The sequence below is a fragment of the Cotesia typhae genome, unplaced genomic scaffold, assembly GCF_013202065.1.
Source record: "Cotesia typhae breed Kobodo isofemale line unplaced genomic scaffold, CoteBio_Ctyphae scaffold_13, whole genome shotgun sequence".
NCBI lineage: Eukaryota > Metazoa > Arthropoda > Insecta > Hymenoptera > Braconidae > Cotesia > Cotesia typhae.
In genome coordinates this window covers 850,036-877,211 of record NW_027423774.1, presented here as the reverse complement: position 1 = coordinate 877,211, position 27,176 = coordinate 850,036, and the positions used below count along the sequence as shown (strand labels likewise).

The following is a 27,176-nucleotide window of genomic DNA, read 5'->3' as shown; positions in this document are numbered from 1 at the left end:
AAAATTTCTAAATTATTTATAATATAATATAGCCTTTATCACCTGGCGATAGTTTAGCTTCCCAACAGTGAATAAAAAAATTTGTTTAAATCGGTTCAATAGTTTCGGAGCCTATTCAATGCAAACAAATAATCAAATCTCTTTCCTCTTTATAATATTAGTGTAGATAAAGAGAGATTATCATTTGAAAATTGTGAAGATAATGATAACTAAAGTAGCTGAGAAGAGACATTTAATTAAGGGTATAATTGGTGAGACCATTGCAGCACAAAACTGAATGCTATTAATTAAGGCCGCGATGATTATATCCATAATTAAATATGTCACTTTATCACGAATTTCTGCATTATCTTCTTCTATCACAGTATTTATTAAATTACCAAAATAATTATTTTAGTAATTATTTAACACTTTATTTCAGGTAGGAGCCAATCAATTCTAATCTTATTTTATAATTTAGACATAATAACGCGTTGTTGAAGTTATTCTGTTATCAAATTAACATTTACATGTAATGTTAGCAGACTACCTAAAAGCTTTGAATAATTTTGACAGATGTGGGCTATTTCGAACAGAATAATAAATATTAAAATAGTGTAACTATTTTATTTCGTATTTGTGGTCGTCAAATAAGTGCGCTTGAGTGCGTATTTGGTTAACGAATATGATAAATGTAATTTGAAATCATACATATTTATTACATTGACATCGTTAAACTCATGAAACAATTTATTTTAAAATAATGTATTTTTTTTTTTTTATTTGTGAACAAAAATTTTATTTTATTTAAAATCAAATTATAAATATTTTAATGACATAAACTGAGTACTAATTACTATTAAAATTTTATTTGAGTACAAAATTTAATAAAAAAAAAAAAAAAAAAAAAAAAAAAAACAGTTTTTTTTTTTTTTTAATTTCCTTCACAATAAAAATTAGTGTCAATTATTATTCAGCACAAAAATATCGTTTATTTTTTTTTCTGTTCCATGTATAATGGAATAATAATAATCTGGACAACGGATTAAAATTTTGTCAGAAAAATATTTTAATTAAGCTACATTAATTAATTAAATTACTTAACCCGGAAACATTTTTGACTAAAATAAACCGGATGCTCATTGCTTTTTGGCGAATACTGTTTACAACATTATATCGTTCAAATATATAACAATATTACCATGTTATATATTATTGCATGGAACTGTCGCAATAATATAATTGCATGCATTATTAAATTGAGTGATTATTTTTGGCTGTTATTATAATAGAGTGGAGAAAAATTCAGAACACTAAAATTTAACGCCAAATTAAAAAAACATCTACGATATTTCCCTAATGATTCATATTTTAGGAAGCTAAAAATGTCATATGGTATAAAATTTTAAACTCTACTATATATGTTTTACAAACACAAAATATCTATAAATTTTTTTCACGCCTCATAATTTTAAAAGTTACGACAAAATAAATATTTCTGTGCAGACAGAAAGTTGATAATATGAATGTAAATATTTATTAGTCACCACTTTAGCTACCTCTTGAGTTCATCTAAGCAGATTAGCCGACTTCAACTTCAACCGATAAAACATGTAAAAAGTTTCAAGATAATCTTCATGCAAAACAACAGAGAATTGAAGTGTTATCTGATTAGAAGGTTCTGCTGACATTGAGTTCTTCCTTCCAACCGGTCGAGTTCAAATATATTGATGCTATGCTAATTACATTTACTATTTTGAGTCGTAAGAGTGACAACATCGTAAAATTTAATTTCCAGCCAATTTTATCATATTTCTCAGCTGATAGAGAACTGATAGAAGATTCTGATCACTTCTATCCAATGACCTAAATTTAGACAAGAACAAATATCATCCGCAGATAGTTTTACTCCAAAGTATGCGTCCAGTACTTCTGTACTATACTTACACAATACTCAAACAGTTTTTATAATGAAAACAATAAGGAAGATTTTGTAATGAGTACAACTTTATTACACGATGGTTTTTCTTGTGAAATTTAGTAATTAATAATTTCAGAAAATTCGGAACTTAAATTTACTCAGATTTGTTAACTCTAAATAAATGGTATCGAAAAATCATTAAGTTAAATTTTTTTTTATTCACAATTTGTAATTCTTGACAGTCAATTCATATTTTAAAGATTAATCTGATTTTTTAAGTAAGTAGAAATAATTTTCATACTTTATCTTAGTTGTAAATTTTCCTTGACATATTATTTACGCCGTTTCACTTTATAAATTATGTGTCACACTGCAGTACAAGCTTAGACGGTTGTTGAAGATGATGCAAAAATGTCATGAGTTATTTCACAATATTTCACCATCGTTTACTAGAATCTAAACTAAAATATGTATATGTCACATAAACTTCGACCGAGCATGTATTACTTTATCGATATACTTTTACCGAGTGAATTTTCAGTATTTCAAAATATGCTAACTTATATAAAAATAATTAATGAGATGTAAAATGTTTGAGAATTAATATTAATAAATCATAAATTGATGAATGTACAAGTAAAGTGGTTTATTTGCGGTACGTTAATTTTCAGATAAATGGAATATTGTGTCATATTAATCTCCGGACATCATTTATACAATAATAAATAATAATTTCGATTTAATGGCATTGTTATATTTAAACTAATTTATCGAATAAAACATCTGTTTCATTAAAAGAGATTTCCTCACTTGGAATAAATTAGTACCAGAGTCATAATCAGCATTTATAGTATATCTGATGTTATGATAAATATGAATTAATTCGCAAAGAAACAAAACAATGTTGCTTTTAAAAAGATTGTAGAATTATTTTTTTTTTAATTTCTGTCAAAAATATTAGTTAGTGTAAAATCGATAAATAATAATAGTATTTTTAATCAATAAAACTGACACATTTTGATGCTAATTTATTACCAATTATCAATTATCATATAACGTGAATAAAGTCGATATATCATGGAAGTACCGAATTTTCTATATGGAATAACATAATAATAATTATTAGATTAATTATTCAATACCGACAATGTTTTGACATATTCTAGTATTATGATATTGATTGATAAATACATCATTTGTAAAACATGTGCATTATATTGTTTGGAAGTCACTTTGGAGGTAATTTATTATGAATTATAACAAGTGAAAAAGCCGAGGAAAGATTTATAAGTCAAAAAACTATTTTTTACCTTCTCAACTCCTCTAAATTAATCACACTAGAGTAAAAACGAAAAGTAAATGAGAAAGATAAATTTATTCTTTGTTATAGTATGCAAACAAGAAAGAGGGGTAGTATATTTGTCTCTTTAAAGCGTAAGGGCGGGATATCAGAGGTCCCTAGAAGACACTAATTTTTTCTTATATAAAGTTCAAAAATTCAGTGAACTATAAAAAATTTTTTTTCGAAATTTACGCTTTAGATATCAATTAAATGTTCCAAAATCTAGCACCGTAGTTTTTATTTTTTATTTAATATGATTAATATAAGAATTTATGGGTGATTTAACTTTTTTAGCCCCCAAATTAATGCGAAATGACAATCTGAAAGTTGACATAAGATAAGAAATCTTCTCACTCTACAAAAACATTTCATGTGAAATTTACCTATGTCACGCATCATTTCGATACCATCAGTCTTAGATTGTTCCTTGAAAATGGTCTCTTGACATAGTAAAATTAAATTTACTAAATTCTACGTTACATCATACGTAAAAATAATTTAAAAGTTATTACCGTCTATTTACTCGAGTTCTTATTGGAAAAAAAATTTATTAGCGATTGGTTTTTTATTGTGTAACTGTCATTGAAAATTTTAACAAGTGGTTATGTAACGGAAAAGTCAGACATGGACATTTCTTGTAAAATTTCATTAAAAACCAACACTTTACTCCCACCGTATTGGATTCATCAACATGCTTTGGCGATGGATTAATTATTACCTTGCATGAGTTAAAATCTAAATAATTTTCGGAGTGAAATTAAACAGCCAAACTTTGTATTATAAAAAATAAATTAAAAGGTTAGATAAAAATTTTTATGTTAAGGAAAATTTGAGCTTTATGATCAGAAAATTATTTTTGAAATTATTCCCATATCCCTATTACTGTTTATTATCTCAAGAACTAAACTTCAATTTTTTTAAAATGAATATTTTCAATCTATTTGATGAAATTCAGCCTCATTTGTTTCAATGGTTTTGCAACTCGTTGGTAATACTTGGTAAGTCTAATCCCATTCCGGTTTCTTAATGGCCCTTTCCTGTTATATATTGGCTATTTTTTTCCACGTATTTTTCCCCATGAGTCCATTTGAATACATCAAGGAACATATTATACTTTATCACTTTCTAAATTTACTGCAAATGTTTACTTTGTTCTCTCTCAATGTAAGAAATATTTTTGTTTTATTCATGAAATTCAGAAAATTAATTTACCATTACGAAATTCCGGTTACAATAAAAATAGTCTCAATAGAAGATCCTCCACCAATAAATATTTTCATTAATTCTTTATTGCTAAAGAAATATCAGTTTTGGATTCTATACCGAAAAAGTAATGTTTAAATTCTTGCCATGCTTAAGTGAAAATTTTTAAATAAAGGAAAATTACCTTTGTAACTTAAGATTTCGATAAATGTCAGGCTTTCAAGGGCTTTTCAGTCGTTAGTGTCAATTCTCGAGTAGCCTTCTGTTTTTTGTATCAGTCGGCGTATATTTAAAAACATATTCTTTGGGACAAACAAATTAATGTGATGTAAATTTTGAAAATTTTAATTAAAAAAAAAAAGTTAATACTCATTTTTTTTTTTTTTTATATTTGTAACTTAATAAATAAATACATGGATTTAAACCTGTAATTAGATTTTAAAGTGGATTAACTCTGTCAATGGCAAAGCTCGAGTTGGTGAGTAGATTCTATTACTTGAATCTAAAAGATTCAATTACTTTTTTCACGAATACCGCTTTGTAACGCTTTTTGAATCAAGTCATAAATTAAAAAGTAATTTATAGTAATTTATAGCCACAAAATTAAAACAGTATTACCTTCGAATACAGTAGTCCCATTAAGTTTTGTAATAAATAAACACAGAATTTTAAAATTAAGAACAAAAGTATGATGCGCGTTATTTTTACTTCTAATTGAGATGAAATTAAGCCTCGGGTATGAAAAAGCCCTCGGAAAAAAATGTGATAAAACATGCGAAGTATCTTGTTGTATTATTAACATTTGTAGATATCTCATTTCTTGCTAGAATAAACGGGTGGTGTTGTTTCCCAGCACCTCCTTTTTTTTTTTTTTTTTTATTTTTTCTTTTGTTGAAGAAATAATAAATAATAAAGGTTTAATCGTAAAAATTTGAATTATTTCCGTACGCTGGATTTTGAGAAATTTTAAAAATAAAATTTTCAAAATAAAAATTTTTCCTAATTTTTTTTCAGTTATTATTGTGCCTATGATCGTCTCACTGTACATATGCGTACAATATTTGTACACAGGCAAAGACAAAGCTAGTTTATTTGACTCATATATAGCCGAGTGTCACCTTAATATCTCTCTAGTTTAGAATTGCGTACTGATCCATTTTTTTTTTTTTTTACCTATACTACCGTCATTCGACTCTACTCGTCCGCATGCTAGATATTGTTAGATGAACGTGCTGAGCGTTCACAATCAACGGAAAGCATCAAATTTTTTTCCTTTAAGCACATTTTTTACATTCAGCTTTTTTCAGATAAGGATTATTTCTTTGTTAGTCTGTTTGAACTTGATTTCTTTTATTATTTTGCTATGAAATAATTTGCTGTATCTTTATTCTCGGTGAGTAGAAAATAAATTTAAGATTGGACATCGAATAATTTTTTTTTTTTCATTTATTGTGAAAGAAAATGATAGTTCGTAATAAGTTTTGACGCCTCGATTCGTTATTATTTCTAGATACTGTAAAAGAAAACGAAGCATCATTTTTTTTTCTTAGGAAATAATTAATTTTAGAATGATTTTATTTCTTTCTATTGAAGTTTCTGTTATTCCACTTTTCATTTAAAATTTTTGTAACTTAAAATATTGTTTATATTTTATAAATGTATATCAATTGGTTCACAATATAAAACTTTTTCATCGTCAAGCTCGTAGACTATTGTATTTATATTGGTTATCGATTTATGGCATTTTCTGTACAAAGGCATTGTATTTACAGAATCAAGTACCGTACAACGTGGAGTCAAATATATTTTCTTTAATGAGATACTATTAAATTTAAATGATTACATTTTTATCTTTACAGACGTTTTTTTTTTTTTTTTTTTTTTTCTGAAGAAAATCTGACAATCTCCTCGACTAAACGATCAATCTTAATGATACTTCGTAAATGTCACAATACTCATTTTTTATGTAAATTCTCAATATTCGAAATCTGAAATAATAAACAGCCTCATAGCTTATAAGATTATTCACGAAATACAAATAAATAGTATATAAATTAAAAATACTTTTAAGTTTACATTTGAACTTCCCTTCTTAAATTCCCCCAAATTCAAGCATACCAAAATCCTTACTTCACATTCATGTATAGAAAATAACAATATTGTTATTGGAGAAAAGTTCTTGAATGCGTTATCATCAAGCATCACACTGTCAGAAATTTTTATTGAATTTTCGCGAAGGGTGTTCTTTACATTTTCCTTTATTAACTTTTTGAATGCTATTGAATAACTGAATGCGTCGGATTTTATTTTTAATATTCTATGTATATAATATTTATTTTTAAAATATCTACGTATAACTTTGAAATAGATGACCATAGGAGCAAAGCTTTTTCATGAATAATCTCAATAAATAAATAAAATTTCAGTTTCATCCAATAATTTACTCATTGTCGATCGCGTATAATTTTTAAAATAAAAAAATACATTTTTTTCCTTTTTTTAACTAAACGCCATAAAGTGAAATGTCCTGAGTAATTTACTTGATTTATTAGACTCACTTTGTAACTTTTAAGTGGACAAATTTGTATTAAAAGTATACAATTTTTTTCTCAAAAGATTATTAGAGGCTCAGATCGCACAGTTTTAAAATATTAAGTTGTTTAGTGCATGTGTATATGTATATACACCTAAATGTAAAAGAAAATTGTTGCGGCAAAAATAAACTTTGACAATTTACGTGCTTTCCTACCAATGTCAGTTGATCCTAACAAATGTAAAATATTATTTATTACTATTATCATATTTTTATCAATGTCAAATCCCTAAATGGAAAAGAACCATGCGGCGCGGCAGACCTGAGAAATTTTTTAATTTATAAACCCAATAAACTATGTTATATAATATCTTCCATATTAAATAATCATAATGATAATTGGAGCAAATAAAAACTGCCGACAAAATAAAATAAATGGTATACGATACTTCTGTCAAATTTCGTATATCAGTTAAGAACCTAACAACTGAATAAATAATCATACTATTTGTTAGCTTCCAAAGAAAAAACAAAAAAATTGTCAAATATATTATGTTATTGTTGATAAATATGTGTTATTACTATATGTCAACCACAAAACAGATTTATATACAAAGGATGAAAATACATATCTACTCATCATAAAAATTTTGATCGAGTTACAGGTTTACAAGTATAAATCTTTTTTTTTTTTGCTGTATGACTTACGTGATTTATAATAAATATTTTCCGTATCTTGAATTTTTTTCGATTTAGGTGAAATATCGAAATCGTTTATTTAAGAAATTCCGAAAGTCCAATTTTAAGCACATCTGGTTTTCGATATTTTTTAGTTATTTTCATACACATTTTAAATCTGTGAAAAAATTTCTGATATGGCCATATCAAGCCGTGAATATTAAAATTAATAAAATATTTTACAACAATTTTTCAATTTTTTATACTGTCTATAAATATTTATAAATTACATAAAATGTAGTATGAAACAAAGATAAGTTTCTTAAGATAATAAAAATACCACAAAGTCTCCACAATTTTTTCGTTCCGTAACTTTGTCTCCCGACGATTTTATTTCACTAAAAACTTATCTCTCTTGTAAAGAGACGATTTAGCGATCAAGTATCCTTCTTCGGAGATTTTCAACACTACCTTTGGTCAAAAAAATTATATATGGCCGTATCAGGCTGAATAATGATATATCGAGTCACATTAGAAAAATTTTTCACGGGTGATTAAATAGAATGATGATTTAATACTCGAAAGAAGATGACTAAAGCCGATCAAGAAAATATATCTTTGCGGGGTGATGCTCGAGGTCCTGATATTCGAACTACGTTTCTCAAGAACCATAAAAATGGGTTTGATGACAAGTTGAGAACAAAGACGAGATCGAATGTTTATGAATCGTCGCTAACGGTCATTGACGATAATGGGAAAGCTAGACATTCGACCCAAGACCGAAAGCATTACAGACGTGCCTTCTTCATGTCTAAATATCTAAAATATTTTATAATTTAGTGTTATATATTATTCTTTTTTGAAAAATAATATTTTAATTAGGAATTACAAAATTCCTACGAAAGCTTTCATTATTTTTTAATTTATTACAAGTACATAATAATTATAATATATTAAATATCGCTATCATTAATCCAAAAGACGTACTTTAAAATTTTTAAATCAAAAATAAATGTTTCCGTAATGTTAGGGCTGAAGATTGAGTATAACTTTGGCTTGGGAAAAGTAAGCTTAAATCCACCTGTGAGCAAAGAGTATCAGAAGAATGTCAACAGCATCTACCGAAGTTTTTTGGTTTTCCACCGTAGTTCCGCAACAATCTAAAGTATTATAAGTTAAGCACAACGACAACAAGGAGTTTAAGATTAAAAGACGTAAAGGCTGAAAAAGAAGCCCCAAGATAACAAACTTCATACTCTCCTTGTTAGAAGAAGAATCTAAGTAATGCAAACCCAAAAGTATATTAAGATAAAATAATGACATAAATAGGTAAAATCTTTTAAAGCTTTTGATCCATACAAAATAATTCATTCCTTAAACGAAAAAAATTTACAATTTAAAATTAAGTGACTTTAATCAACAAAACAAATAATAAGTATCAAGAGCCGGGTATTTTTTTAATTAATACCTTTTTTATAACTCCACTTTAGAATATTGGAACTTTCACATAAATAAATATTTTAATTTCAATGTAAATTTATAAAAGTTCGAGAAAAATTATTTAAATAAAGAATTATAAATACAAGATGAAACCGTGTCGGGAGAAATAAATGATAAAGAAGATATTATTGGTAATGTTTTTATTGAAAAAGAAAAAAAAAAAAAAATTTTTTTTTATTTATTTTTTACTTTATTTCTGTAATCACAATTTGTTTGAATACTCGTTAATTTTATCTGAATAATAAATCAGCACTTTAAGCTTAATGAAGGTATAAAGTTACAAAGCTTGTACCTAAGTCTGGCTTAAGAGTCTTACGATAAATCTATAGGATCTTACTATAATAGAAAATTAATAGGAACTAACTTTATTACAATAATAAGATAAACTTCATTATCGTGTTTAATTGCAGTTAACTAATAGCTTTCGGTGCTTTTTTAGGACTGTAAATCATTGATGTACTTATTTGTGATATTATTCTGTTAAGTTAAAAGGTCAGCCGAATTTGGTCAAGCTAATCAAAGGATTAATAAATTTTTATTACAATTAATTTTAATTTTAAAAATCACTAAAATGTGAGCTAAAAAATATACGTTTTATTTAATTAAGACATTAAACGATTAATTCATTTCTGCATAAAAAAATTATCTCTATTAAATATGAATTGATTTCAGCATTGAAAAACTGTGATTAGAGTAGATAAAGGTGGAAATAAAATTCGCATTTACTCTTGAATCATTCTACAAAAGAAAATCTGTTTACTTTATGTGTGGGATAATTTTTCTCAAGCTTTGGAATTCTGAGTGATGGAAGCCGGAATAAAAATCCACTCTCGTTTTTTTTTTTAAACTGCACTTTTATATATCAGCGATAAATTCTATGTGATAATCGAATATAATTATCCGGAAAATATTTTTTATTATAAACGATGAAGCTTTTAAAATTTTTCCGATAAAAATCCGTTTAATATACTTCATGTTTAATAATAGAATTCTCTGCCAATTAAAAATCTAATAAAAATGACAATCATAATATCTTAATAAAAAAAAAAAAATATTTAAAATTTTCTGTTACAAATAACTGGGGAACTGTATTTATTATAAATATAATTCGTTCATGATTACTTGTAATATCTTATCAACTTCCAGAGTAATAACACAACAATAGTGAAGTTGCGTGCATAGAGACTGATTAAATTTATCTCGACAAAAAAATGTAATTTGAAATATTTATAAATACGTTTTATGCAAATAACTGAAAAATAATATGATGCATTCATACTATATAACTCAGTCATTCATTCACTCAATCAATTTAATTGTATTTTGCTATATATGTATACGTGAATTTAAATAAATTTTTTTGTGAGTACGAAAGTTTGTTCTTGTGTATAACTGCAAATAAAATTGTAGACTCGAGTATAACTATTATTAAAAGTTATACATCTAAATGTCATATATATATATATACAAGTGCTTTCGTCATTCACGAAGTGTTTATGTAGACGAACATAAACGAGTCTAATATGTTAATGTATTTGAGACGATTATTACTTTTTTTTATCTATTCCTGTCCAGTCCGTATAAAGTTACAAATTAAATAAGGAACGTTGATACTATTAACTATCAAAACATTCGTTTTCATCATCACTTTATAAAAATTATTTAAGTTTCATTTCCAATGGGAATGAAAAGCAACAGCACTCTGCGATTAACAGATAAAAAGTGGAGTATTTTATACGCGCGTCTAAATGTTAAAAGAGATTTCAGGGAAATTGAAATTTTAAAATTTCTCGATCTGAACATTTTATATACGGATTTTAGAAAAAAAAAATTGGAAGTGTCAATTTTTTGATGGAAAAATTTTTTCGGAAATTTTACTCTCAGAAAAAATTAGTTGTCATAACTTACCACAAAAGACAGGAATAAGAAGTGATTTGCTAGAGAGAAGAAACAAATCTTGGCCAACATAACGAAATAAAATTATTTTAGTTACAGTAAGAAAAATCATATCTTTGCAAATGCAAACGAGATTTTACTTAAGAAAAACTGGAACCAGGTTGTCTCTAAAAGTCATCTCTAGAATTTTTCGCTTCGTCATTTTTGTCGTGCGATATCTTTAATAAATCACTGCATATTTTTAAACTTTCGTAAACAATGACAGAGATTTAAAACTTTGGTTGTTTTTGAATGAAGAAGATTTTACATACGGGATGGAATGTCCTAGTTTCAAGTTTCTACCCTGCCCGTCGCTTCATTTCTAATTTCCATGCTGTTTTGGAAGAATAGCACCTGTTAAGCCTTGGGAAAACTAAGTTGACAGTTGGAATATACGCTATTGATCTGAGAATTCTCGGTTTGGCTGACTAAAGAAATTAAAAATCAAAATTAAAAATTTTGATGCTTTTAATAAATGATAAATAAAAAAACTACCGGTTTCAAATAATTAACGTTATATTTTCGCAAGTATTTTAATTTTTTTCTAAAAAATAAAAAAAATGTAATGTTTATTAAAATGTACTTTTTATGTTCTTTAAAAAAAAACTGACAATAAAATCAATACTTGATTTAAAAAATAATATAAACGATGAGTGATGAAACAAGATATTTTTAGACTTCAGGCATTGTCTCACCCTTGTCTAAAATTTCTTCTTTCATCCCTTGCTACACAATATGCTATTGAATTTCCCTAGACGAAAAAATACTGCTAAACTTCAAAACTTTTTTATAAAATGGATTAAATCTCATTAAAGTTCCAACTGTTACTTCTGATTTGAAAATTTTTTTAATTAAAAAAATATTTTAATAATTTTTATATGTATTCTACGCTTTGGTATAAATATCATATTTATTTATTTATTTTAATTATAAATAAACAATTTTTTTATTCTTACTATCAACACATTGTTAACGGATAATTAATTTTCATTCCTTATCAATTCAGATTGTACCTCGACGGTTAAAATTATGTCACAATTATGTAAATCTAATAATTTTTATCAAGCGTAAAGTTCTGTGAAAACACAGTTGAAGAGTTTAAAAGAAATTAAAATAGATTTTTAATTCTTGGACATTTATTAAAGTAGAGCTTTTTTCTAGTGAGTTTGCATGAAAAAAAAAGTCAGTTGCTAAGTAATTTAAATGTTGGAAGAAAGGAGCATTCTTTATTTTCTCTCTCGAGTAAATATCATTTTTGTTTTGTTTGTTTTATTTGATCTAATTGTTTTAATTGAAATCTCATTCGCTTGACGATAATATTAAGTGATAATATCTTTTTTTGGGATGACAGGTTACTGATACCAAGAAATATTTTATTATAAAAAATTGTATTAACCCAGCCTGTGTACAAATGAAATTATCATCTCTAAATGTGCATATCTATGCATGTATTTTGTAATCCTCTTAAATAAATAACCAAATATGTAAATTAATTTCAATCGATAATTTTTTTACAAGAATGTTGGATAATGTTTTGACTTTATTATGTAAAATACTAAGTTGGTGTTTTTGAGTACTATCCACGACAGCTGCCAAATTCTATCTACAATAAATTTTAAGAACTTAATAGTCGTAGTATAATTAGAAAATTTAATACAAACTTACTTAAAGTTATTTATAAATAATCTCGTTAATGAAGTGAGTGTTGTTTTTATAATTTTTTATTTATTCTTTTCCTATTTTGCATCTTAGTGTTTTTGTAATTAAATTTAAACGGTTAAAGTGTGTATCTTTAATACTTAAGACAATCAATAATAAAACTTTTGGCACAAGTTCAATTTTTTCTTTAACACTTGAAATAGTAATCCACTTAAATTTAAATCGACATAATTTACTCAACAAATTTTAATAAAAAATAAAAAATTATAATTTTTAAGTTATCTTATTAAGTAACAATTCGTATACCGTAAAACCATTTTCACTCCACTAGATCGAACAAAATTTTCCAATTTTGATATTGAGGCGAAAAAAAAATTTTATAATTGCATTAATTAAAAAAATTTTCAAAAATTTTATTAAAATTTGTCTTCCACTTTTTCGTTGATTGAAAATTTTTGGGCGATGTACTGAATTAAGATCATCATGAAGAGCGAATCCTACTGTTTAGTAGTCGTTTCACGCGGTACTGCGATCTCTGCAACCGAACTCATTCTATTTTGACGTAAAAAGTTTAGCGACGCGCATGCGTTTCTAATCTATACTACTCTCTTGTGATTGTACAAAAAAATATTATCTCATCGACCCCGAAGGGCTCAAAGATCATAAGTTTTAAGAGTAGGTACATACAGTTATAGTGTTTATAGTTTAAAAGGAATAAAAAGTTTTATCATTTGCTGTCTTGCTCTTATTTCGATGTTTTTGTACACTTTTCGAAGATATTTATGCGTATTTTTATTTTTATGAATTGATGAAATAATTTTTTTGAAGTCTAAAATATCATAATATATTTGAAAAATACATTACACGAAACAAAGTGACGTGAAAAGGTATTAAATTATGAAAACAATTTTAATAATAATAAATAGAATAAAATCTCTAAGTTTTAATTTGAGCCCAGCCAAACGGATGGGTAACGGCTTGCAGTTTTTATGAAAAAATATGAATTCAAAGAAAAAAAAATGCAATAAATTTCACGTTCTTAATTATAATAATATAATTCAAACTGTACCAATTGTAAAAAATCATTTAAATTTCAGACAATTTTATTACAAGTTTCCTCAAGCAGAACGTCTTCTCTTACAGTAATGACGTGATTATAAACACATTTCGTCCTAGACAAGTCTAAGATTGAAAAAGAAAGCACTCAACTCCTGCACCTCAATAAAACTAATTGAATCATTCGTCCCATTAGACCGTTATAATCGAGGTGTTATTATTTCTAATTTAACTAAGGGCTATTAATTTGCAATTGAATAAATACGACTGACATATTACACATTCCCATAAATATGCCAATTAAAAAAATTTCAATAATTTATCTCAAATTTTCATAAAATATTTTCGATTAAGTTAGAGATAAAAAGAGCTCTTAAATTATTTATCGTTGACAAAAGAGCTTTGTCTGAGAAAAATTGGCAGCTAAAGTCGACTGATTTTATCAGCACGATCGAACTTTCAGCTGTACGATTACGTACTTATGGTTAAGTAGGCGATAAAGTAACTGCAATGACATATCATGTAGAAATAAAATAAAGAAGAGCTTATATCGTTTATAAGGTATATCAGAAATACATAAATATAATTTTTACACATACAATAAAAAATATTTTCTAATTAATTTATTCAAATCCTGTAATTAAGTGATTCATAATAACGAGAGCTGAAATATTAATACGTAAAAATTAATCAATTAGGCTATTAATTTTATTAGAGCCTTTATTGAAAAAAAGTTATTATATTTTTACGATAATTTTATCTTCATGAAAGTCAATTAAAACAGTATGTGATTATCTAATAATTCAATATTCCTTTAAAAATGTCACTTTTATTTACTTAAATTTAATTTTTTGGCAACCAATTAAGACTAAAATTAATTTTCATATTTTCAATTTGACAAATAATATTATTTTATGAACTTATCTCGGACTTTCTGCCGTGAATTTGCAGCCGAAACCACGTACTTCCGACCGGCGTAGTAAGAAAAATTTCATCAATATTATTAGTTGAAACATCTATTAAAGAAAAATTGATCATGTAGTCAAGTCAGAAGTTGGAAAGACCTATAATTTATGATTTAAGAGTAAGAAAAGACAAAAAGTTTATATAACTTTTTATGCTAACTTGAGTTCACTGTGTCTATTAAAGTTGACTTTGTTCGTAACTTTTATTTTAACAAGTTATTCAAGTTGCAATATAATTTTATTATAATTTACAAGCATTATAAATGTTATCAACCTAAAAATTTTCTCGAAAATTTTAATACATTTTCTTCATTACAAGGGATTTTAAAATTAGCTCAATAATTTTAATAATAATAAGTACAACTATTTTTAAAAATCTTACATTTTATCGTTGCTATACCAACAAAGTATATATACTTTAAACGGCAAGGGATAAACGGATCGTACGACTTACCAAATTTATTGCGGTTTAAAAGGATTTATTTAATTAGATTTCGCAACTAACTAATGTTTCTTTGAGATTGTTCAAGACAAATTAAAAAAACAATTATTCAACAAACAAATAGATTTTTTTATTGACATAAGGACTACAATAGGTATGCTTACGCCTCAATGAATTTCTAGAAATGGTCAAAAATGATTTTCAAGAATATTAAACGTCGACATCTGTTGAAACACAAAGATTAAGATGAAAATGACTCAAATCAATAACTTTACTTTCCTGAAATTTGCCAATTTTTCGATGGAAATAAAAAAATCTTATGTTATGTCATAAATAACCACGTTTAAAACCCGAAAAAATGAGGCAAATAAATAAACGTAAATTATAAAATAAAATTGTCGGGCCGATATAGCTAGATCATTATCACTGCATACAAAAGGGCAAACTGTAGTTATGTACAATATTCGAACTACTCATAGATATAAAAAGTGAAAAACACGATTTCATTAGTGATAATATTATATCCACATATTTTATATCATTACGGCTACTATACGATTCCCCTCTGATGGAACGTGAAATTTATAAAAAATTTCATGTGTAAATTTTAGCACTTTTACTCAGCGGCGTATAAAGTAAATATATACTCTCTAAAATATTTTCCTTAACACTAAATAAATCTCCCTATATAGTACAACAAAAAATATTACGGTATTATATGATGTAAAAAATTAAGAGTTTTTTTTTTTTTTTTTTAAATTGAATAATGACATTGTCGAGCTCAAAGTTAACCACTTTCTTATAGTTAGCAACGACGTCAGCGTAATGTAAAGATGAAAAAATGAATGGGACTTGGAACCTAAAAAAAGAGAAACCTGGTTAGATCAATTAATTATTTAAAATTATTTAAATTTAATACAATTCAAAAAGAATGATTTTTTTAGGGTATATGGGGATAAGTTGCCGGAGACTTATTTTTAGAATTTTTTTACGCTGATTACACTCCTGTAATCAGGAAGAAATATGTAAACGACTATTTTTCTCAAAATACTGCATATTTATTCAGCCGACGTATTTGTGAAACTAGATTTATTATTTTGAAGACACTTGAGTTAAAGAGCATTATTCTATTTTATTTTACTTCAACCAGTTTAGTAGCATCTTTACATTCTCCCACCTTTTATTATTTTTAAACAGAAAATTTTTCATTCTTACTAATTTTTTCAACATTTAAACTATACATATTAATAATATGTGGGAGCGCAGGAGCGTTCCTGCGCTCAAAACTCTCTAGAACTTTATCACTGACATTTAATGACCCTTCTATACCTCTTAATATTTTTCAAAATTTTTGCACAGACCTCTGCTTAGTGTTTTCATCATTTTTTCTTTTATATCGCCTCCCACACACTTTTCCCGTCACTTAAGTAAGTTGCTCCGCACGTTTTCATTCATGTTCACTATTATTTTTTCACACCCACACAGGTGTTCTGGAGTTTCATCTTCCACTTGGGACGCTCTACATTTTCAGTCTTTGTAGCCTTTCTTACCAGCTCTTGCAATGCTCCCACATCTAGCCCTCGCCCAGACTTCTTTGTCTCTTCCCGATCCATTTTTTATTTGCCAATATACCTCATTATCTTCATTTAATATCATTTCTTTGTAGAGGCTTAGCTGTTATATTTAGAGTTCTCGATTTGCTCTTGTTCATTTTTCGCCCACTTATTTTCATAAATTTCTAATCCATCTTTTATTTTGTTGTCAATTTCCGCAGCATCCCCATTCCCATTCCCTATTTTACTTCATCCTCCCTATTAAATTCCCAGATTTATCTCTGCTTGCTTGTGTCTTACTGTCGAACCTTTATCCCTATTTCATAATTATTATCACACTATATTAATGATGAAAATTAGCGATAGATTCTTTAAAACTTCATAATTTACTATCTTTGACAGATTCTAAATAACGGATGGTGTTTAAACTAAAGTTTGTTTTTCGTAAAATGGTTTCAAAATAATCACTTGATTAAAAACATTTTTTTTTTTAATTTGTATTTATTTAATTTAAAAAATTACAATACACGGAATCGTAAAATTTAAATTTGTAAATGTTTTTTAACACTTATCAATTTGCATTTTAATGTAATATCTCTGAATACTATATAAATTCAAAGAAATAACATTTTAATGCTATTAAAAAGGTCGCTATCTACACTACTAACTTCCTTACTCTCAATAATTTATCATATTTATTTTTAAATAAAATTACTTCCATTAGCTCACTGATGAACACTAATAAAATTCACTGACTTTTTATGAACATCTATACTAATTAAATAAATATTAGTAATTATGTATATGTTACTCACTTTTCCTGGTCATTATGTTTATTTATATTGAATACATAAATTTTAATTGACCGGCAATCTTAAACTTTAATAAAAGTTATTCTACTAAAAACTCTCGTCAAGGCTAGGTCATACGATATATATTTTCACAATGAAATATATGCCGTAATACTTATCAATTTTCTTATTTCTATTTTAAGTAAAAAAATTGATTTCGAAACCTTAAACAATTAATTAGAGTTTAATTATTGTGATGATACGCGAATTATAAAATACAATAAATAATAAATTACACATCCTTTAAATTTTAAGCTTCATAGCAAAGTAAATTCTCCATCCAATGAATATTGGATTTCTGACATTGAAATTTTTTTACCATTTTTATATTTTAAATTATTATTATTATTAATCACGTAGATTAAACATTTACACATTAAAATCAGTCTAATAAATTATAAAAACAAATTTTATTTATATTTGATATACATACAATTATGAGTTATAAAGAAAATTCATGCGCTGCATATGAGTAAAATGAAGTGTAATATTTCACGTTATATAATTGAAACTCAAATAACTTATTAGACAAATTATATCTTTAAAAATCAATATATATCCCAAATTTGTCATGAAAAAAAAAAAAATATTCTCGTAAAAAAGTACTTATAAATAATAAATCTGAATAATTATTAACCTTACAGGCACAGTAAAAAAATTTTGCGTCAAAAATTTAGTGTAAATTAGTATAAATAAACACAAAAAAAAGTTAATTTATTAAAATTTTTACAAGTCCATTTTTTTAATAGTTGTTTTTGCTATGATTTATTTGTTAAAGAAAAATAAAACACTTGAGAAGTGTAAAATTTAATGTCAGGGTCATCAATGCAGTTTTTAAATACAAAAAAATTTCTAACTTCAAAAACAATGTGACGTAAAATTTTGGAGTTGTAGAAAAAAGTTCAGGAATAAAAAAATTTAATTAATTATAAAACATAAAACTTACGCGAATAAATTATACCTGCCTTATCTAGAGAGCCGAGGTAACATCTTTTGAATTTCGCGCCATGACTTTTCTGATAGTTTCTCAAATACACTTCAGATGGCGCCAACATACAATTTTATTAGTCGATTGTTTTCTATTATACAATCCAAGATGGCAGCAAATCTAGATGCTGCCTCAGTCTAGGTAAAAATTAATTGTTTAGCACATAACATTTGGTTCACATTAGGTTAGCATCACAATCACAAAGAAAAAAATAGAAAATGGTGTGTCACAGAAAAGAGACGTAATACCGAAAATATACAAATGTTTAAATTTATAGTGGTTAAACTCTCATCGAATGATTGTCATTATGTGAATAATAGCACGCGAAAAATTTGTAAATTTAAATAAGTACGTGTAGTTTGTAGGAAAGTAAGAAAATCAACGACGAAGGTAAGTCTATTTGCTTTGTTTATCAAGATCAGCTGTATTGCCAAACATTGAAGTCATCATTTCATACAATCTTTATCTTTCCTTCTATTTTCTTTGTTATAAAATCATAATGACAATAATAATCATAACATTAATAAAGTACTCCATTTGTTATTTGAAAAATATGAAACTAACATTAACAAAACTTGTAATATATTTTTAATTCGTGAAAAAAATTGCTTAATTACTCTAAAATTTATGAGTATTTTTGCAGTCATCCGAAAATTTTTTATACATTTATAAATAATTTATTTTTTACAAAAATTATTATACTATAGCTACACACAAAGAACAAGATGACACTGGATATCATCCCAGATTATACTTAGTGATATCTGTAGCGAAAAAAAAATTTCAGATAGTAGCTAAAAAAATTCCAGATTATACTGAATAATATCTGGATTATACTCATTATAATCTAGATTATACTCATTGTAATTCGGATTATACTAGCTACTATCTGAAATTTTTTTCTTCAGAGATTAATAATTAATAATAATAGAATATTGAAAAATTATTTTAAAAATATTTTTTTGTTTTAATTTAATTATTAAACAAAAATTCAAAACGTCGGCTAACTTTATTATTATAAATTTTTTGTGCAGTTTTTTAGATTTTCGTTTTTACATTTATTGAATTAAAAATGTTTTTAAATTAGCTGTCTGCTGATTTTTTAATTATGAAAATAAAAAAAAATAATTTAATTCTAATCCTGATTCACAATAAAATTAATATAAATACATCCTAATGCATGTATGTATATACATACATGTGTAATGTATGTATACACATTTAAGTCAAGGTAGAATGCAAGAATAGAATATTACTTTTATATACAGGCAAGTGTCACGTGTAATATCAAATGTTTATTTATTTTTTTTTTAATTTTATTTTCGTTAAATTTGATAATTGCTTTGAATTTATTTTATTTGAATTGTTATCATTATCAATTATCAGTAAAATTATTCTACTTTACATTAGGATATTTAATCATTTCTCAGCTCATTCAACATCGTTCGCGTTGTCATCTCGACCTCACAAATGACCTGTATTTTATTTGTTTGGAGTGCAAGTGTTGACTGGTAGGTATTTTAATTGAATGATGAAATGAAAGAATGAAACGTGACACTATTATAACCTGCGTGGAGCCAAATCACAGAGTAAGAACGGTAAGGCTCCTTTACAGAAAACAATCGTTTAGTTACTCTTATCATATTTATATTATATTATTAGTAACTTGTTTTGTTTTGTTAAATCATATTATCGATTTATTTTTAAAGATAACAAGTATTGGTTTTGAATTAGCTACTGGCTTTTGATAAAGTTGGTAGTACTCAAACTTTAGCTGGATTTAATTTAAGCAATATTTTTAATTATGAATTATTTTAAACTTCTGATAGATATTTTATAGATATAAACCTAAAGTAATTTATTTTGTTAAACTTATTAGAAACTATATTGTTAACGAAGATTGTCTTTGAGAAAGCACTTAAAAATTAGCTTTGCACGTTAGCGCGGCACTTTGAATAGAAATTTATAGTTTTAATATGGAATTTTTAACAAAATCAATTAAAATTACAGTTTTAATGAATAAGTTTTTCACTATGACATTTTAAATTTAAATAAAAAATTTTTAAGGAATTTTTTTACTTGAAATTTTTTTTTTTTTTTTTTTTTCAATTATAAAAAATCAAAATTTTTTTGAAAAATGAAATTGTTAAAAAAATAATACAATGGATAATCATAAAAAGAAATGATATTTACAAATAATGTAAACTTTTAGTATTTTATCTACTCAATAAATTTATAGGAGAAATAATAAATATTACTTATAATTGAGTAGATTTTTCTAATGTGTAAAACCGATTTAAAAAACTTTAAAAGAAACTTGAAGTATAGATATAAACTATGAGTCGTAATTAGATAGCAGCCTGTGGACGTAATCAATCTGGATTGTATTTTATGTAGAAAAAAGATTACGTAGCTCAGTGTTTCAACAGCTTTTTAGTAAGCTTCTAATATATATCTATGTTTTTATGCAAAAAGATAAAATAAAAGAATATCCTGGACAATGAATTATTGAAGTTAGTCTCACTTTTTTTATAGTTTATTGACACTGAATACTTTTTTTTTCTATTTAAGATTTATTACGTCTACAATAAAACTCGTGTTTTACTCTTTTAGATCTACCAATGCACATTTATCATTAAAAAATAGCAGCAGTATTGCTGTACAATTTTCGTTAGCTAAAATGTTAATTCGAGCGCGACGAATTATGACGTTATAAACTTTTCATTTTTTATTTCTACCAAAAATAAGCTACGAATTTATTTTTAAATACAAAGTCAATACTTTTTTCTTTTTACTTTTTATTTTTAAGTATATAATAATAATCACAAACTCACTGAAAATATTTTTTACAATATTATTTTAATGCATGACTTTTTTCTCATTGCAATAGCGCTTGTGTTTAAGTAATTTAATTTGTAGCAGCAAAATAAAAACGAAAATTTTTATTTTTAACAATTCATTGCTTGATTTCAAAATTCAGTAAATTTTTAAACTGGATTTCTTTCGGAATATTTAGACTTGACTTTATTTTAAGTACATAGTCTCTCATGTATTTTATTCGAAAAATTATTTGATTTATTCGTGGATACTTCTTTTAAGGGTTAAATTAAAATAAATAGAATGAAATTTAGGAAAAACAAATATATTATTGTATTATACATACTTGAGCCGTTTTCGTTAAATAAAAAAATTTTTCTAAGAAAATATATTAATAAATCAGAATTAGTTCGTGTATGTATGAACGAATGTCTGCATTTGAATTTGAAAATTCGGCTTCACTATATTTTTATTTTACCGAATTCATGAAAGGTTTGGAAGATTAAGATTTTCTCATCAATTCATTTATCATGTCAAATAATCTACCAAAAAAAAAAAATCAACCTTTTAAATTTTTCATGTTATTATTCTGCCAAAATAATTTTCGTAATTACCTGAATGCTTATAAACTTTACTATTCTATGTAGCATGAAATCATCAAAGACACAATAATTTAAATACATAATCAGCAATCATATCATTACTAATAAAGATATTTTTCAGATGACCACAGTACTTGATGGCAGCTACCAACAACTTGATCCTTACTCTGCTGAAAATGGAAATGGTGAAGGTGATGATCCAGACGAAACACCACATGGATCTGGTGTTATGATTCATGTAGTTCCAGAGGGTGGAAAATCACGATGGAATCACATAGAAGATTTAGATTCATTTTTTACTAGAATGTATCATTATCACCAAAAACATGGTTTTGCTTGTATGATGCTACAAGAAATTTTAGAGCTTAGTCAATTTATTTTCGTTGTTGGATTTTCAACTTTCCTGTTCCATTGTATAGATTATTCAGTACTCTTTAAGTATGTATTAACTTTTTAATTTATTATAATAAGAAAATAATAATTTATTTATTAAATTTTTTTATATTTTTAGGGATAAAGTAATAGTTAATCCTTCGCACAAGACATCAATAAGTGATGCAATATTATCATCTAAAGAAATTTTAGCGTCAATGGGATTGGTGACGTGGATATGTATTTTAATAGCTGCTATTTTTTGGATATTACGTGCTGTTAAAGTTTTATATCATTTAACACAATTTTGGGACATTAAAATGTTTTTCAACATAGCATTAAAAATTGATGATAATGATCTCGATAATTTAACGTGGCATGAAGTTCAAAAACGTATTAGAGAGGTACAGAAAGATCAAGAAATGTGTATCCATAAACGAGAATTGACTGAATTAGATATTTATCATAGAATATTGAGATTTAAAAATTATATGGTAGCTATGATTAATAAATCACTTCTACCTGTTAGACTAAAAGCTCCATTTATTGGTGAATTTATTTTTATGACACGAGGATTAAAGTATAACATGGAGTTGCTATTATTTTGTAAGTTAATACATTAAATAACTGCGTTAATTAATTAATTTATCATATCTTTATTAACGATTATTTAATTTATACAGGGGGACCGTGGTCACCATTTGAGAATAATTGGCATCTCAAAGAAGATTATAAAAAATTAAATAAGAGACAAGAACTTGCAAGGATGTTATCTAAACAAATTTTGTGGGTTGGAATAGCTAATTTTATATTATGTCCTCTTATATTACTATGGCAAATTTTATACTCATTTTTTAACTATGCGGAGGTAATGTATTTTTTTTTTTTTTTTTTTGAAACCGGCATATTTTTTCATGAAATGTGCAAAAATGCAAAAACAAAAATTTTTTCTTCAAACTAAAAATTTTTCTGGACTTAAAAAAAAAAAAAAAATAGAATTTTTATTATAGCCATAAGGGCGTATAAAATTTTTTTTTTGCATTTGGAACGTGATATATTTTATGAAAATACTTATATTATTTATTATTTAAGATAATAAAAAGAGAACCAGGAACATTGGGAACACGAATGTGGTCTCTGTATGGCCGTCTTTATTTACGACACTTCAATGAACTAGACCATGAACTAAATGCACGTTTAAATCGTGCTTATCGTCCAGCATCAAAATACATGAGTATATTCACGTCACCTGTAATGACAGTGATTGCTAAAAACGTTGCCTTTATTTGTGGAAGTATTCTCGCAGTTTTAGTTATTCTCACAGTATATGACGAAGATGTTTTAACAGTCGAACACATGCTAATAACTATGACAATTCTCGGAGCAATGGTCGCTGGGGCTCGTGCGTTCATTCCAGATGAAAATCTCGTTTGGTGTCCAGAAACACTACTTACGGCTGTTTTAGCGCACACGCATTATAGACCAGACAGTTGGAAAGGTCACGCTTATACCCAAACAACGCGAGCTCAAGTTGCTCAGTTATTTCAATACAGAGCAGTACATTTATTAGAAGAATTATTATCACCACTTCTTACGCCGTTCATCTTATGTTTTTATATGCGCCAACGATCGCTTGATATTGTTGATTTTTATCGGAATTTTACAATCGAAGTTACTGGAGTTGGCGACGTATGTAGTTTTGCTCAAATGGATGTCAGAAAACATGGACATCCTATGTGGCAAACTCTTCCTGTTACTCCTGAGGAGGATCGTACCGATGGCTATAATAATCTTTATGATGGAGAGCGTCATACTCTTCATATTCCAATGTCTAATCAATATACTCAAGCTGAGGATGGAAAAATAGAGTTATCATTAATACACTTTACTTTAACTAATCCCGAATGGAAACCACCGAGTCATGCTGAAACATTCGTCACAGCCTTACGGGAAAGAGCTAAAAAAGATGTTGACATTGTACCGGGTGATATTAATCCACTAATGGCTAGTCTGAATAGTCTTTCCAGTCTTGGACCAGGAGTAAGTTTTTATTTTTTAATTTTTATTCCACAAATTATAAATTTAATTTTACAAAAAATTTTAATTATAATTTTACATCATTTGTTTTTCAGTATAATGATATCGTGGCCAATATAATTTGTAACACAGTAGTTAATCATGTAAGCGTTCCAAATATGAGCAATATTTTTGCAAATCAATCAGCAGCGACAACATCAGCCGATGCCGATTTGTCTGGCAATCGCTCTGATTGCATGTCAAGTCTTGTAAAAAGAGGCATGACTAAAGCTGAAGGTCCACTGCACAACGAACGAGGTCTTCTTTATGGTTTGCAGCAAGGAATATCTAATCAATCTCTTGGCGCTTCTGTATTCGGATCCGGTCAAAAGTTAACACCTGATTTTTCAGTTCCGATCGAATTTACTGCAGCTGATATGTCCTTATCCACTTTGTACCTGCATGAGCTTCATCATAAACAAGTAAATATATATTTATATATAATGTAACAGTTTTACCTGCTCAGGTTGGCCCCTGATCAATTTTATAAATAATTAAACAAAACTAACAACCAATACAATTATTAGGGCACCACCAGGATTTTTAATCACGGTTCCTGGAACCGGTCCAGAGCTGAGAAATCTTAATCTTAGGGTAGAGAGAGAGTGGAGGAAGGTGCTGTTGAATAATAGATAATTAATTAACAAGATTGATCAATATGTATTAACAATAAAAATTAACAACTTAAACGCTTATAAAAATTAACTAAATCTCACTCACACACTCACACTATAATTAATTAAAACTTATAAACTATAGCCTAACTAACGGCTAACCAGAACTATTTAGTTACTCTGCACAAAGACAACAGTGTGACAGAGATCGTCTAGCCTAACTAACGGCTAATCAGGACCAACTTAACACTATTAACACTCTCTATCACGCATAACCCACACTAGTACGATTTTATTTTATAAATTTTAATTTAATAAAATTGACGGTACTTGATTTTAATTGAATATTCTAAATTAATTATTCAATCATTAGTAATTTAATAAAACAAGAAATTTTCAATTAACAATCAATTTCTAACTAACTATGACAATTCTCAAATTCCAATTGTTAATTTCAATTCTATTAAAATAATAGTTGGATTAAAATTCCTCAGTAACTTATAGTCATAGTCTTAACAATATAACAATAATTATTTAAAACAAAAGGTCTTAATACCCTAAATTAACTTTTGATAATTAAATCAATCACAATATAACTTTTACAATCACGTTCATAATTATTAACATAAGTTTATTAACTAATTCTGACTTAATTTTTACGGTGACAATTTTGACTCAAATGACTGATTTCTTGGACTTGATGTCCACGCCGATAATTATAAAATTGGAATAAAAATTAATTTAATTAATTCACGGACTTAATCCCCGAAATTACTAAATTTATAATTATGAAATAATTTTACAATATATATTATTTTCAATAATTAATTCTTAATAAAATATTATCAATAATATTCTACTAGTTTTATTTTATCAATTATAAAAATAATCGACACAAGTCGAAATATTCAAATTTTATTTACTAGAACATTCGCTAGCTAAGTTTTGTTTGACCTTGGGTATTGGAATTTATTGCGACACAAAAATGTATTGACGCTCGACAAAAATTCCACGAACAAAAATTTGTCGATTTTTTCCAATGACAAAAAATTAATCAATTTTACTAAGTTAATTGTTATAAAAATTACAACAATAAATTTAACGAATTTTCAGATGTTAATTAATTGATTGATAAATTTCTAGTTGTTAATTTTTTTTTCCGCAAGGTCGATTGAGGTGATCCTCGGGTATAAACCCCCATGAAAATCACTAAATTCAAAATTAGCAAATGTTCAATTGTTAATTATTAATAAATTAATCGTCGATTAAACGATCCAATAGTAATTAATTAGGAGAAGTAACTGGGTATTAGGTAAACCACGGTCCACTTCTTTCCCACAGAGTAATAATTGATACCTTGACGAACAAAACGATGATTTAACTCACTCATTGAGGATGAAGTCCTAGTTGTAGTTGGCTTCCTTCGTCTCGTCACTACTCTCGGGAACGGTCCTTTTTAATTTCCGTGGCACTCAGTCTGGCGGTCACACTACTTCTCTCCTTTTCCACTGCACGGCTCACATATTTTAACCCAAACTCACCCCCTCCTATTCTCCCTTTAGGCCCGAAGATCGAGACGCGCCAGTACTATGTCGAATAATTATCGATATCCGGTGACTTATCGATTAAGGGTAATTTTACCCTGTTACAATAAATTAGATTAAATTAAATATAATTAAAAGAAATTTTAATTATATTTATAGATAAGAAGAAGAGGTTACCAAGAAATGGCTACAAGAAGTTTGTGGCAGCGAAGCCCAGTTCAAGAACTGTCTACATTATCTGAAGTAAGACAAGAAAGAGCGCCATTATTGCAACATCAAGATTCTTCAATACGATCAACACGAGACTCATAGTATCATAAAATAATTTAATTACTTACTAAATTATTATTGGTGCAATCCTAATTATCTCAAATTAATAAAATATTTTTATTGACACACAATTAAGCTTAATAATTCTTTATTATCTATGAAAATTTTATTCAATTCTTATCTAATTTTATGTTTTTATAATTTTCGTGAAATCAATATTTTTTGCCATTAATTTGGGTCGTTCTTATTAACATTAAAAATAGAGATTATTTTTAT

At 26.6% G+C, this 27,176-nt stretch overlaps 2 protein-coding genes across 6 annotated transcripts in view; one reads left to right on the top strand and one right to left on the bottom strand.

Annotated features, from left to right (window-relative positions):
* LOC141534001 (trissin receptor-like) overlaps window positions 1–18,701 on the bottom strand; it is a 31,691-nt gene extending 12,990 nt beyond the window's left edge. Inside the window, exons 1-2 of one of the 3 annotated variants that reach the window (XM_074253132.1) lie at window positions 13,057–13,258; window positions 12,757–12,960 (exon numbers count right to left, since the gene is read on the bottom strand). The gene's annotated coding sequence lies outside the window, so the exon portion shown is untranslated. Of the gene's footprint in view, window positions 1–12,756; window positions 13,259–18,578 lie in introns of those variants that run through there. The other 2 variants (XM_074253133.1, XM_074253131.1) reach the window with 2 other exon arrangements.
* Window positions 18,702–18,841: 140 nt separating this feature from the next.
* Atg9 (autophagy-related protein 9) lies at window positions 18,842–27,031 on the top strand. 3 transcript variants are annotated; one of them, XM_074253129.1, is made up of 7 exons: window positions 18,842–18,995; window positions 22,146–22,462; window positions 22,536–23,002; window positions 23,080–23,264; window positions 23,489–24,436; window positions 24,529–24,894; window positions 26,790–27,031. In XM_074253129.1, the coding sequence occupies exons 2-7, from the start codon at window positions 22,146–22,148 to the stop codon at window positions 26,940–26,942; spliced, it is 2,436 nt and encodes an 811-aa protein (XP_074109230.1). In that variant the 5' UTR covers window positions 18,842–18,995; the 3' UTR covers window positions 26,943–27,031. The 3 variants fall into 3 exon arrangements, with proteins under 3 accessions (XP_074109230.1, XP_074109231.1, XP_074109229.1); XM_074253130.1 differs by lacking the exons at window positions 18,842–18,995; window positions 26,790–27,031 and adding exons at window positions 20,068–20,203; window positions 25,000–25,940; XM_074253128.1 differs by lacking the exon at window positions 18,842–18,995 and adding an exon at window positions 20,079–20,203.
* Window positions 27,032–27,176: the final 145 nt, after the last annotated feature.

What these genes read in the sequence shown, in the direction of transcription:
- Atg9 (XM_074253128.1), top strand. Translation starts at nt 20,150, where the DNA reads ATGAAACGTGACACTATTATAACCTGCGTGGAGCCAAATCACAGAGTA. An exon ending in CATGGAGTTGCTATTATTTT is followed by an intron (nt 23,003 to 23,079) that starts GTAAGTTAATAC and finishes TAATTTATACAG; the next exon opens with GGGGACCGTGGTCACCATTT. An exon ending in CATTTTTTAACTATGCGGAG is followed by an intron (nt 23,265 to 23,488) that starts GTAATGTATTTT and finishes TTATTATTTAAG; the next exon opens with ATAATAAAAAGAGAACCAGG.